Here is a 12490-nt window from a genome sequence, read left to right on the forward strand (position 1 = left end):
GCACAGCACAGCAGAACACAGCACTGCACAATACAATACAATACACTTTTTTAGGAGAAAATATTTCCCACTGAACATGTGGGCCTGCAGTTTTGTGAGATGTAAATGTGGTAGAGACTCTGACACTCCGTTTTGGGTCAGTGTAGCTGGAGCAGGAGCTTGGTGACAGGAGTGGAGTGTTGGCCGAGTGGTAATGCGTCTGCCTAGGAAACGAGAGAATCTGAGTACACTGGTTCGAATCCCACAGTCGCCAGTATTTTCTCCCCATCCACCAGACTTTGAGTGGTGGTCTTGGCGCTAGTCTTTCGGGTGTGATGATAAACCGAGGCCCCGTGTGCAGCATGCACTTAACGCATGTTAAAGAACCCATAGCAAGAAAAGGGTTGTCCCTGGCAAAATTATGTAGAAAATCGATAGGAAAAGAAATAAAATTTCAGGCAGGAATTTTTTTTTTAATTGGTGGCACCCTCAGTGTAATGACGCACTCTCCCAAGGGAGAGCAGCCCGAATTTCAGAGGAATCTGTTGTGACGAAAAGAGTAATACAGTACAATACAGTGCAATGCAATACAAGATGTGGATTTTTTTTAAAGGACAATGATCATGTTGTGTTGCAGGGACCAGGCAGTATGACACCTCCCAGCACGCAGAATGCCACCAAGAGAAAGAGAGAAAGTGGGGGAGAGAGAGAGAGAGGGGGGAGGGGGCATCTGTCAACTGGAACATGTCTGGATGGAGACTGGCTAATATGACCAAACTCATCTGACAACCGAGCGCAATAATGCAATGTGTACTTGTGTGTGTGTGTGTGTGTGTGTGTGTGTGTGTGTTGTGTGTGTGTGTGAATGGGTATTTGTGTGTGCATGTACGTGCATGCATAAGTGCCTGCATTCGTCAGTGTATGTGAAACTGCACATGAAGTGCTCTTATGTTTTGGATGTAAATGTTGTGTGTGCTGTGCATACACACGTGTGGTGTTATGGGTGTGTGTGTGTGTGTGTGTGTGTACGTGCGTGTTTGTGTGTATCTGCATGACTGTGCATGCCTACTTTTTTAACTGACTGAACTTCACGTTTGCATGAATGATTTTTTTTTTAATCTAATTATAAAATCTTAATCATTTCTTGTAATCAAGAGGACGCAGTGTCTGTATAATTTTGGGAGTTACCATGTTTGGAGTTCACGTCTTCTATAACTCAGACATCAAACCTGTATATTTTGCACCGTGTTGGGTAATTTTTTTTCTCTAGATGTCTTCGCTGGTGTTATGAAAAGAGAGCTAGATCCGTGCTCTTTCTCGTTGCTATCAGTCACTTGAACTAGGATAAAAAGCTTAGACTGTTTCAAACATCGTTTGCTTGACATGCATTCCATGACGACTAGTATCAGCCTTGACACAATGATGATTGACTATGTCTTGGACTCTCACACACCTCTTTAGCCAGAGTAGCAGCGTAATTGTGTAGCAAACTGGAGTCAGTGCAGCCTGGCTGTGTGTTTGTGGCAGTGTGTGCAGAGCACATTGTGTCAGTAGCTTCGTGTCTGTCCTGACCGGCGCTTCATCATACACGCGGGATTCAGGACACACAGTCGGTATGTTCATTTTGCTTTCAGGACTAATCACCAGACTCTTCCTCGCTAAGAGAGAAATGTTGGTTTCTTTTTTCTTTTGAAAGTGCGCTTCTCAGTGAGAGAAATGTTTGCTTTGAATTATTTTTATAACTTGCATTTCTCACGGTGAGAAATCCTGGTTCGAATGTTTTTCTTTTTCGTTTTTTTTTTCAACAGCTTTTTATTGAGACTGTTGTTGTTGTTGTTGTTGTTGATAGCGTTGGTCTGGTTGTTAATTGATTGGGATCTTCTTGTGTTGTTGTTATCACTAATGATGTCATTATGATGCCTGGCTATTAGCGTTGTTGAAAAGACGACTAACTGATTTGATCCTCCTCCGTCCATTATCTCCCCCCTCACCCCGCACCCTCTCACACTGTCTCTGCTTCTCCACTCAGCTGGCTGAAGCTGCGGTGTTTAATGAGCGTTACTGACAACAGGCTTTTTGTGATTATTTATTATCATGGTCATTATCTCCCAATGGGTATTGACGACAGAGGCACAGTTGATGACGTCTGCAGCAGTTTTTACGGCATTGGACACACCCTTTTTTCTGCTGTAGGCAGTGACTTCTCTGTGTTATTTTCTTCCTGTCTGTATCTTCAACGGCATCTGTATATGACATATTATATTTCACATGTTTCCATCAGTTGATGGTTGCATCGCTATGAAATAAAGTTTAATGATAGTAATGATAATACACTGAAGCAGGACACAAAATAAATGTGGGTACTTTGGGTACAGCAGTTTAGGGGCGATGACCAAAGTCTGACTATCACTTAGCATTTTTGTTACAGCAAGCACCAGTCTATTTTAGCATTTGAAATGGTGATTTACGTGTCATGCACCTATTTTATTTCCGTACAGAAATGTCTGCGCTTTTGTCACTGGATTTGTTCGAACGCGCCGAGTATTAGGTGTGCAGTTTGTTCAGTGCAGAGTGTGGAAGGTACTATAAAACAACATGGAAATTGTCTGTGTGTAAAGGACATGGCAGCTGCTTTATTCACAGTTAAGCTATGTTGTGTAATGAACGATGACATCCGGACTCATTTTGATGCCCGTGCTTTGGGACTGTTGATAGTTATGACGCCTTGACATTGGAGAAGATGTTTAACAATGAATTTGTCTCTTGGAACTGATCGCTGCAATGTAATGATCCAGTTACTAGTTCTACAAATGATAAACAGTTGAGAATCTCAGTTTTGCATATAACAGTGTCAGTGTGTGCAGTATGAGAAATCCGTTGACCAAAAAAAAAAAAGTAATACAGCACTATAGATCACGTTACAATGTGGAGAAAGTTCGTGGAACAACACACAGGACACAGAAAGGACAGGAAGTTAGGAAAGATCACCTCATCATCTTCCCCGTACTGGCCTGATATACACACGGCAAAGTCTACATGGATTTTGACTTTCCATGGACATTTACCTCAGAACTCCAGTAACGAACCTGAATTGTCTTCAAAGTTGTTACCTGCATTTGGTCTCTGTGATTTTAATCGTCTCATATTATGACCATCAGGATAGCAGATGAGGCAGCTGTTATCCCGACTATCTTGGCAAGAATTTGATTATAGCGGAGATTGTCATGTCCAAGTATCAGCCCCACTCTCTTTGCCAAGAGGGATTTAGGACAGTCGGCATTTGAACGGTTCCCCAAAACCAACTAGCCTTTATGACTTCAGCACTGAGAGTCAGTACTGTCGCTCTTCCTCGTTTGAGAGTCATAGTCCTTCACAACAGCTGATGCCAAAATGCATCCCCATTACATTAGAGAAACCCATGATCCTACAGCTCTCACTTTGGTGTTGGCCCAACTGTAAACTAATATCAGTCTTTGATATAAACCGAACGTTGAGCCGGGAATCAGTAGCCTGCCCATGGAGAACGTGAAATAGGACATGCGCGGGTTTGCTGCTCACGGTTCTTTACATGGCCAATAGAAGGCCTTCACATTACCATAGAGCTTCATCCGTTTGGGAACCATGTCTTCCCAGTACACCATCCGTGTTCAACAAAAAAAAAAGATCAGGTGATATTTTGTACTGTGTGGACACGGTAGGACAAACATAGAGAGTGATTTAGAAGAGAACACTGCGAACACGTGTTAAACACTTGGGATGTATGCACGCTATGGAGCAGCAGCAGTAAACGGGTTGAGAAAAGAATTAAAGTAACTGTTACCTTGGATCGTTAAGGCCAGGCTTGGCTAATATGTTACCGAACGTAATGAAATGAACACATTTTCTGTGTTACTGATTTTATGCTTTATGAGCTTGATATATATATGCCTTGAGCTACTGAAACTGAAACTGAAACTGCTTTATGATTTTATGGTCATCTATATAAACTGATTTCTTTGTTGTCCAAAATTCATTTTTAAACGATTCAGTCATAAAAGAGAATTGTGTTTTACTTGCAGTGCCGTTGTATGGTCGTGTCGTTTTCCTTCACTCCTGGTTTCAGCGTTCAGAGGCAAGTCCAGTGCCGTAGAAACTGTGGTGGACACGAATCGACCAAAGCCTCGGATGCAGACCTTTGTTTTCTTGTCCTTAGTGCTTTGTGTGCTGGAGACGTGTGCTGATTTATTCAATACTTGTGCCTCTGTGGATTACTGTATGCTGTATGATCGGCTAGACTTGGGTTAATCAGCGCTGTTTTACACTCTTCTTGACCTCGTGTGCCAATGTTTTCTTCCCGTCCCAACACTGCCCTTCCATCCCAACGCTCCCCTTCAACTGCCCTTCCTCCCATCACCTGCCCTTCCAACTCTTCCCAACGCTGTCCCCCAACACTGCCCTTCCATCCCAACACTGCCCTTCCGTCCCAACACTGCCCTTCCGTCCCAACGCTGCCCTTCCGTCCCAACACTGCCCTTCCATCCCAACACTGCCCTTCCATCCCAACGCTGCCCTTCCATCCCATCCCAACGCTGCCCTTCCTCCCAACGCTGCCCTTCCATCCCAACACTGCCCTCCCAGCCCAACAGTCCTTCCATCTCAACACTGCCCTCCCAGCCCAACAGTCCTTCCATCCCAACACTGCCCTTCCATCCCAACACTGCCCTCCAACACTGCCCTTCCATCCCATCCCAACACTGCCCTTCCATCCCAACACTGCCCTTCCATCCCAACACTGCCCTTCCATCCCAACGCTGCCCTTCCATCCCAACACTTTCCTCCAACACTGCCCTTCCATCCGAACACTGCCCTTCCATCCCAACAGTCCTTCCATCCCAATGCTGTCCTGTAAAAATGATGTATATCCATCTCAGTGCTGTCCTTTTTCTGAGCTGCCCCCACCCACACCCCCACCCACCCATCCCCCAGCCTCAGTGATGCCCATCGTCCACCCCATTCTGCATGTCTGAGGTTCTCTCCCGCACTATTCCATCGTCCACCCCATTCTGCATGTCTGAGGTTCTCTCCCGCACTATTCCATCGTCCACCCCATTCACCATGTCTGGCGTTCTTTTTCTACCCACACTCTCTGCTGGGATCATCACCAGGGGATGTATGCACAACAGCGTTGGACTGATCATTTTGACTGTGTGAACATTTCTTCACATACCTAGGTACGCATGCTGTCGGGCTCTGTTGAACAGACTGATCGATTTGACCGCCTGTGCATTCGCTTCCGTACATGAACGTGCTTCAAGGATCAACGAAAGAGATCGTTTTGATTTACAGGCTGTACCGGAGTGGTTGTTCTTCCCTTGGGCATGTTCTTTCACATGCATGCTTATGAGTGCTTGGGAGGGAGGGACCGTGCTTACTAATTCAAACAAGAGCATACAGGCACACACACACACACACACACACACACACACACACAAACACACACACACACCACGCACATAATCATTTACTCACGCACGCATGTATATACCGCACAACACACAAACAAACGCATGCATATTCGCACACCACACACACACATTCTTTTTCTCTCTCTCTCTCTCTCTCTCTCTCTCTCACGCACACACATACACACTCATTTACACTCTCACACCAATCCACACTCACATACCCACTCACACACACACTATTAAACACACACACACACTCTCTCTCTCCCTCACACACACACACACACACACACACACACTCATACACACAAGCGCGCGCTCCGCCTCCCTCACCCTTCACCCCCACACCCCACCTCGTACACACTTACAACCTGACAAACGAAGCTTCAAAACAACAAACAGAAAAACCGCGAATATGACTTCGTTTGAAAACCACCGTCCCTCTCTGTATTTCAGGACCGAAGTCCTCTGGACTTTTCGACACACCACGGCCCGCCCACCCCCACCCCCACCCCTGCACACCACTCCCACACGCTCTCCCCCGTCCTCCCCCCCCCCCACACACACACACACACCCTGGAATGCCCTGCACCTTCTTGTTTGATGCCGAGAGACAACCTTGTTCAGACAAGCACCTCCAACAGGTTGAACACACTGGTTGACAGTTCCCACGCTTGACTTGTTCCCTCATACCAACTTCTTTGCCAAGAGTCTGATTCCTCTGTTACCCACCCCTCTCTCGCTCTCTCTCTATGTCTCTCTCCCACTGTGCCTCTCCCTCTCTCTCTCCTCCTCCCCTCCCACTCTGTCCCTCCCTCTCTCTCTCTCTCTCTCCCCTCCCACTGTCTCTCTCTCCCCTCCCACTCTGTTCCCCCCTCTCTCCCCCCCTCACCCCCTCACCTCCCACTGTCTCTCTCTCTCCCTCTACCCTCCTCGCCCACTGTCGCTCTCTCTCCCACTGTCTCTCTCTCCCCTCCTCTCTCTCTCTCTCCTCTCACTGTCTCTCTCTCTCCTCCCACTCTGTTCCCCCCTCTCTCTCCCCTCCCACTGTCTCTCTCCCCCCCTCCCACTGTCCCTCTCTCTCTCCCCCCTCTCTCTCTCCCACTCTCTCTCTCTCCCTCTCTACCCTCCTCGCCCACTGTCGCTCTCTCTCCCACTCTGTCCCCCTCTCTCTCCCCTCCCACTGTCTCTCTCTCTCCCCTCCCACTGTCTCTCTCCCCCCCCTCCCACTGTCCCTCTCTCTCCCCCCCTCTCTCTCTCCCACTGTCTCTCTCTCTCCCTCTCTACCCTCCTCGCCCACTGTCGCTCTCTCTCCCACTCTGTCCCCCTCTCTCTCTCCCCTCCCACTGTCTCTCTCTGTCCCCTCCCACTCTGTCCCTCCCCCCCCCACCTCCCACTGTCTCTCTCTGTCCCCTCCCACTGTCTCTCTCTGTCCCCTCCCACTCTGTCCCTCCCCCCCCCACCTCCCACTGTCTCTCTCTCTCTCTCCCTCTACCCTCCTCGCCCATTGTCGCTCTCTCTCCCACTCTGTCCCTCTCTCCCCCCTCTCTCTCCCACTGTCTCTCTCTCTCCCTCTCTACCCTCCTCGCCCACTGTCGCTCTCTCTCCCACTGTCTCTCTCTCCCCTCCTCTCCCACTCTCCTCACCCCTACACCTCTCTCTCTCTCACACACACACACTTTTTCTCTCACTCTGTATGTGTTATTCTGTCTTCGCCTCTATCTCTCTCTCTCTCTCTCTGTTTCTGTCACTTTCTACATTGATATTGATGTTTACGATTCCTGCTCCTTTTTTCACGTTTTCTTCTCTCTTTTTTTCTCCCTTCTCTCTTGATCATTATCTGCATTTTCCGTCTCGGGATTTTATTTTTGTTTTCATAACGCTTTCTTTTTTTTTTCTTTCTTTCATCATCCATTTTGTATGTTGATGTCTTGTTTGACCTTTTTCCTGATCTTCATTCTCTGCTGATGTGCCTTTGATGATGTTTGTGTTTGTCTTTTTTTATCTTGTTATGTTGTGTTACTATGATTGTGATTGTTATTATTTTGATTATGATTACGATGATTGTTATGATTGCTTTGTAATTATTATGATTTATTAATATTATTATTATTATTTTCATCATCATCATTATCGATATTATTTTCTCTAGAGCTGACGACGAAAACTCTGTTGGATCTCTGTTATGCTTCTACCTAGTGATGAAAAATACTGCTCAGTAATTGGCGACATTTTACCTATATTATATCATTATTATGATATAATTACACATTATACCTGTATACTTTACTGAACAATATCAAACGAACAAACTCGAAATCTTCCATTTGGTTTCTTGAATGAGGTGGTGTGACTGTGAAATCTCTCTCTCTCTCTCTCTCTCTCTCTCCCCCCGAAGTCACATGCATGTCTGTGCTTGCAGTGACCATGCAGATTATTGGAGGTGTGTTCACAGGGATTTCTCGGGTCTTTCTCGCTCCCGTGTCTGAAGGGCGTTGTAATGTTGAATGGATATTAAAAGCTTTTGTCATTCTCTGTCTCTCTCTGTCTGTCTCTCTCTTGCCTCAGATTGTATATTTTCACTGGCTTCACACAAACTTCACAGAAAAGCTTAACAGTTTCGTAAAAAAAATTTTAAAAAATAATATTAAAAATGTTTTCACAAAATATTATTAAAAAAAGATGATTAACTCACTCAGTACGGCCAGTCCTCTCTTCTCCTCTACACAGACACCTCGGATGTCCAGTGGGTGTCTCAGTGACCCAACCTTTAGCTTCCGTCGTCAGAATTGTGGTATTCTTTGTCAACATTCACCTCTTCAGTGTAAGAGCCTTCCGCTTGCAATATTTTGATGATGGTAAGTGGGGTGAAACGCTGTTAACGTCGTCTTTTTGGCCGTTCGTATGGAGAGAGTTAAAATTCTACACACCGCAAGTAGTGATAGAGAACTGAAACTGAATTTTCGCTCTGTTGGTATTTTATGGCGGTAAAACTTGGGAATAATCCGGTGAGCTAGAACCCCCTGTTCTATTACTGCTCCTCATTATGTCCCACAGCTATTAGCCTGTGAATGTGGACATGCGGCTCCGCTCTGCATTGGGATACAGCATATATGTTGTTGTTGTTTTTTTTATCAGATCGTCATGGGCCATTGATTATTCACGCACGGTACTTTGTGGTTGAGAGGCAATGGTAGAGAGATTTATATAGATTGTGTGTGTGTGTGTGTGTGTGTGTGTGTGTACATTCACAGGGGTTCGTTCCGGTATGCCGCTCACTCCGTGCCACGTCCTTTCAGACAGATCATCCATGGGCTTTTCACCAGGACAGAAAGTTCCGATCGGCTGGCTATGTGTACATATATATGTAAAGAATACTTAACAGTGGAACTCCAAATCACAAACCGATCATGCGTATGCGCACGCCAAAATCACTCAAGAGTCGAAACACGTGAAGATTACTACTACTACAACTTCAGCTGATGTATACGTGCACACTACACACCAACACGCGCTCGCTCGTAAAAGGCTCAATGTGATGAATGATGTGGACACATATAGCGCCTATCTTCGATCGGAGACTAAACTCCACGCGCTTTACAAACTCGGGGTCATTTGCACAACAGGCTGCCAACATGGGTAGAGCCGACTCACGGCTGCCACTGGGCGCTCATCATTCGTTTCCTGTGTTATTCGATCAGATTTCATGCACGCACGCACGCACACTCAGACAAAATATAACTTGCGATACCATTCGGTTCGCCAAACTATCCTAGGGCACGTGCCGGCCTTGACTGCTCCATCCGAACACGCTATTCACATAACCCGCGCGTGCACGTTTGTGTGTCGGTGTCTGAGTTGTGCGTGTGCACGTGGGTGCATGCCTGAGAGAGAGAGAGAGAGAGAGAGAGAGAGACGCTCAGATGGAGGTGAGAGGAATGGAGGCAGACACAGAGACAGGAGGAAGAGACAGGAGGATGCAGACACAGACAGGAGGACGTACACAGAGAGACAGGATGCAGACACAGACAGGATGCAGAGACAGGAGGATGCAGACAGACAGGAGGATGCAGACAGAGACAGGAGGATGCAGACAGACAGGAGGATGCAGACACAGAGACAGGAGGATGCAGACAGAGACAGGAGGATGCAGACACAGACAGGAGGATGCAGACACACAGACAGGATGATGCACAGAGACAGGAGGATGCAGACACAGAGACAGGAGGATGCAGACACAGAGACAGGAGGATGCAGACAGACAGGAGGATGCAGACAGAGACAGGAGGATGCAGACAGAGACAGGAGGATGCAGACAGAGAGACAGGAGGATGCAGACAGACAGGAGGATGCAGACAGAGACAGGAGGATGCAGACAGAGACAGGAGGATGTAGACACACAGACAGGAGGATGCAGACACAGAGACAGGAGGATGCAGACACACAGACAGGAGGATGCAGACACAGAGACAGGAGGATGCAGACACAGAGACAGGAGGATGCAGACAGAGACAGGAGGATGCAGACACACAGACAGGAGGATGCAGACACACAGACAGGATGCAGAGACAGGAGGATGCAGACACAGAGACAGGAGGATGCAGACAGAGAGACAGGAGGATGCAGACACAGAGACAGGAGGATGCAGACAGAGACAGGAGGATGCAGACACAGAGACAGGAGGATGCAGACACACAGACAGGATGCAGAGACAGGAGGATGCAGACAGAGAGACAGGAGGATGCAGACACAGAGACAGGAGGATGCAGACAGAGAGACAGGAGGATGCAGACACAGAGACAGGAGGATGCAGACAGACAGGAGGATGCAGACACAGAGACAGGAGGATGCAGACACACAGACAGGATGCAGAGACAGGAGGATGCTGAGAGAGACAGGTGGATGCAGACACAGAGACAGGAGGATGCTGAGAGAGACAGGTGGATGCAGACACAGAGACAGGAGGATGCTGAGAGAGACAGGTGGATGCAGACAGGAGGATGCAGACAGGAGGATGCAGACAGAGAGACAGGAGGATGCAGACAGACAGGAGGATGCAGACAGAGACAGGATGCAGAGACAGGAGGATGCAGACAGAGACAGGAGGATGCAGACACAGAGACAGGAGGATGCAGACACAGACAGGAGGATGCAGACACAGAGACAGGAGGGTGCAGACACAGAGACAGGAGGGTGCAGACAGGAGGGTGCAGACACAGACAGGAGGGTGCAGACACAGACAGGAGGATGCAGACACAGACAGGAGGATGCAGACACAGAGACAGGAGGATGCAGACAGAGACAGGAGGATGCAGACACAGACAGGAGGATGCAGACAGAGACAGGAGGGTGCAGACACAGAGACAGGAGGGTGCAGACACAGACAGGAGGGTGCAGACACAGACAGGAGGATGCAGACAGAGACAGGAGGATGCAGACACAGAGACAGGAGGATGCAGACACAGACAGGAGGATGCAGACACAGAGACAGGAGGATGCAGACAGACAGGAGGATGCAGACAGAGACAGGAGGATGCTGAGAGAGACAGGTGGATGCAGACACAGAGACAGGAGGATGCTGAGAGAGACAGGTGGATGCAGACACAGAGACAGGAGGATGCTGAGAGAGACAGGAGGATGCTGAGACAGACAGGAGGATGCAAACACAGAGACAGGAGGATGCAGACACACAGACAGGAGGATGCAGACAGGAGGATGCAGACACAGACAGGAGGATGCAGACAGGAGGATGCAGACACAGAGACAGGAGGATGCAGACAGGAGGATGCAGACAGACAGGTGGATGCAGACAGACAGGTGGATGCAGACACAGAGACAGGAGGATGCAGACACAGAGACAGGAGGATGCAGACACAGAGACAGGAGGATGCAGACACAGAGACAGGAGGATGCAGACAGGAGGATGCAGACACAGACAGGAGGATGCAGACACAGACAGGAGGATGCAGACACAGACAGGAGGATGCAGACACAGACAGGAGGATGCAGACAGGAGGATGCAGACACAGACAGGAGGATGCAGACACAGACAGGAGGATGCAGACACAGACAGGAGGATGCAGACACAGAGACAGGTGGATGCAGACAGAGACAGGAGGATGCAGACACACAGACAGGTGGATGCAGACAGAGACAGGAGGGTGCAGACACAGAGACAGGAGGATGCAGACACAGACAGGAGGATGCAGACACAGAGACAGGAGGATGCAGACACAGACAGGAGGATGCAGACACAGAGACAGGAGGATGCAGACACAGAGACAGGAGGATGCAGACACAGACAGGAGGATGCAGACACAGAGACAGGAGGATGCAGACACAGAGACAGGAGGATGCAGACACAGACAGGAGGATGCAGACACAGAGACAGGAGGATGTAGACACAGAGACAGGAGGAGTATGCAGACACAGACAGGAGGATGCAGACACAGACAGGAGGATGCAGACACAGACAGGAGGATGTAGACACAGAGACAGGAGGATGTAGACACAGAGACAGGAGGATGCAGACACAGAGACAGGAGGATGCAGACAGGAGGATGCAGACACAGAGACAGGAGGAGTATGCAGACACAGACAGGAGGATGCAGACACAGAGACAGGAGGATGTAGACAGTGAGACAGGAGGATGCAGACACAGAGACAGGAGGATGTAGACACAGACAGGAGGATGCAGACACAGACAGGAGGATGCAGACACAGACAGGAGGATGCAGACACAGACAGGAGGATGCAGACACAGAGACAGGAGGATGTAGACACAGACAGGAGGATGCAGACACAGACAGGAGGATGCAGACACAGAGACAGGAGGATGTAGACAGTGAGACAGGAGGATGCAGACACAGAGACAGGAGGATGTAGACAGTCAGACAGGAGGATGCAGACACAGACAGGAGGATGCAGACACAGACAGGAGGATGCAGACACAGAGACAGGAGGATGCTGACACAGAGACAGGAGGATGCAGACACAGACAGGAGGATGCAGACACAGAGACAGGAGGATGCAGACAGGAGGATGCAGACACAGAGACAGGAGGATGC

General features: G+C 48.5%; 1 protein-coding gene across 1 annotated transcript in view; it reads left to right on the forward strand.

Annotated features, from left to right (window-relative positions):
* LOC143290168 (uncharacterized) overlaps window positions 1–3646 on the forward strand; it is a 48402-nt gene extending 44756 nt beyond the window's left edge. The window contains exon 12 of the mRNA XM_076599480.1: window positions 617–3646. Within this exon, the coding sequence (XP_076455595.1) occupies window positions 617–632 (16 nt within the window). The 3' untranslated portion in view covers window positions 633–3646. The remainder of the gene's footprint in view (window positions 1–616) is intronic.
* The last annotated feature ends 8844 nt before the right edge of the window (window positions 3647–12490 follow it).

Source organism: Babylonia areolata, chromosome 1 (assembly GCF_041734735.1).
Source record: "Babylonia areolata isolate BAREFJ2019XMU chromosome 1, ASM4173473v1, whole genome shotgun sequence".
Taxonomy (NCBI): Eukaryota; Metazoa; Mollusca; class Gastropoda; order Neogastropoda; family Buccinidae; genus Babylonia; species Babylonia areolata.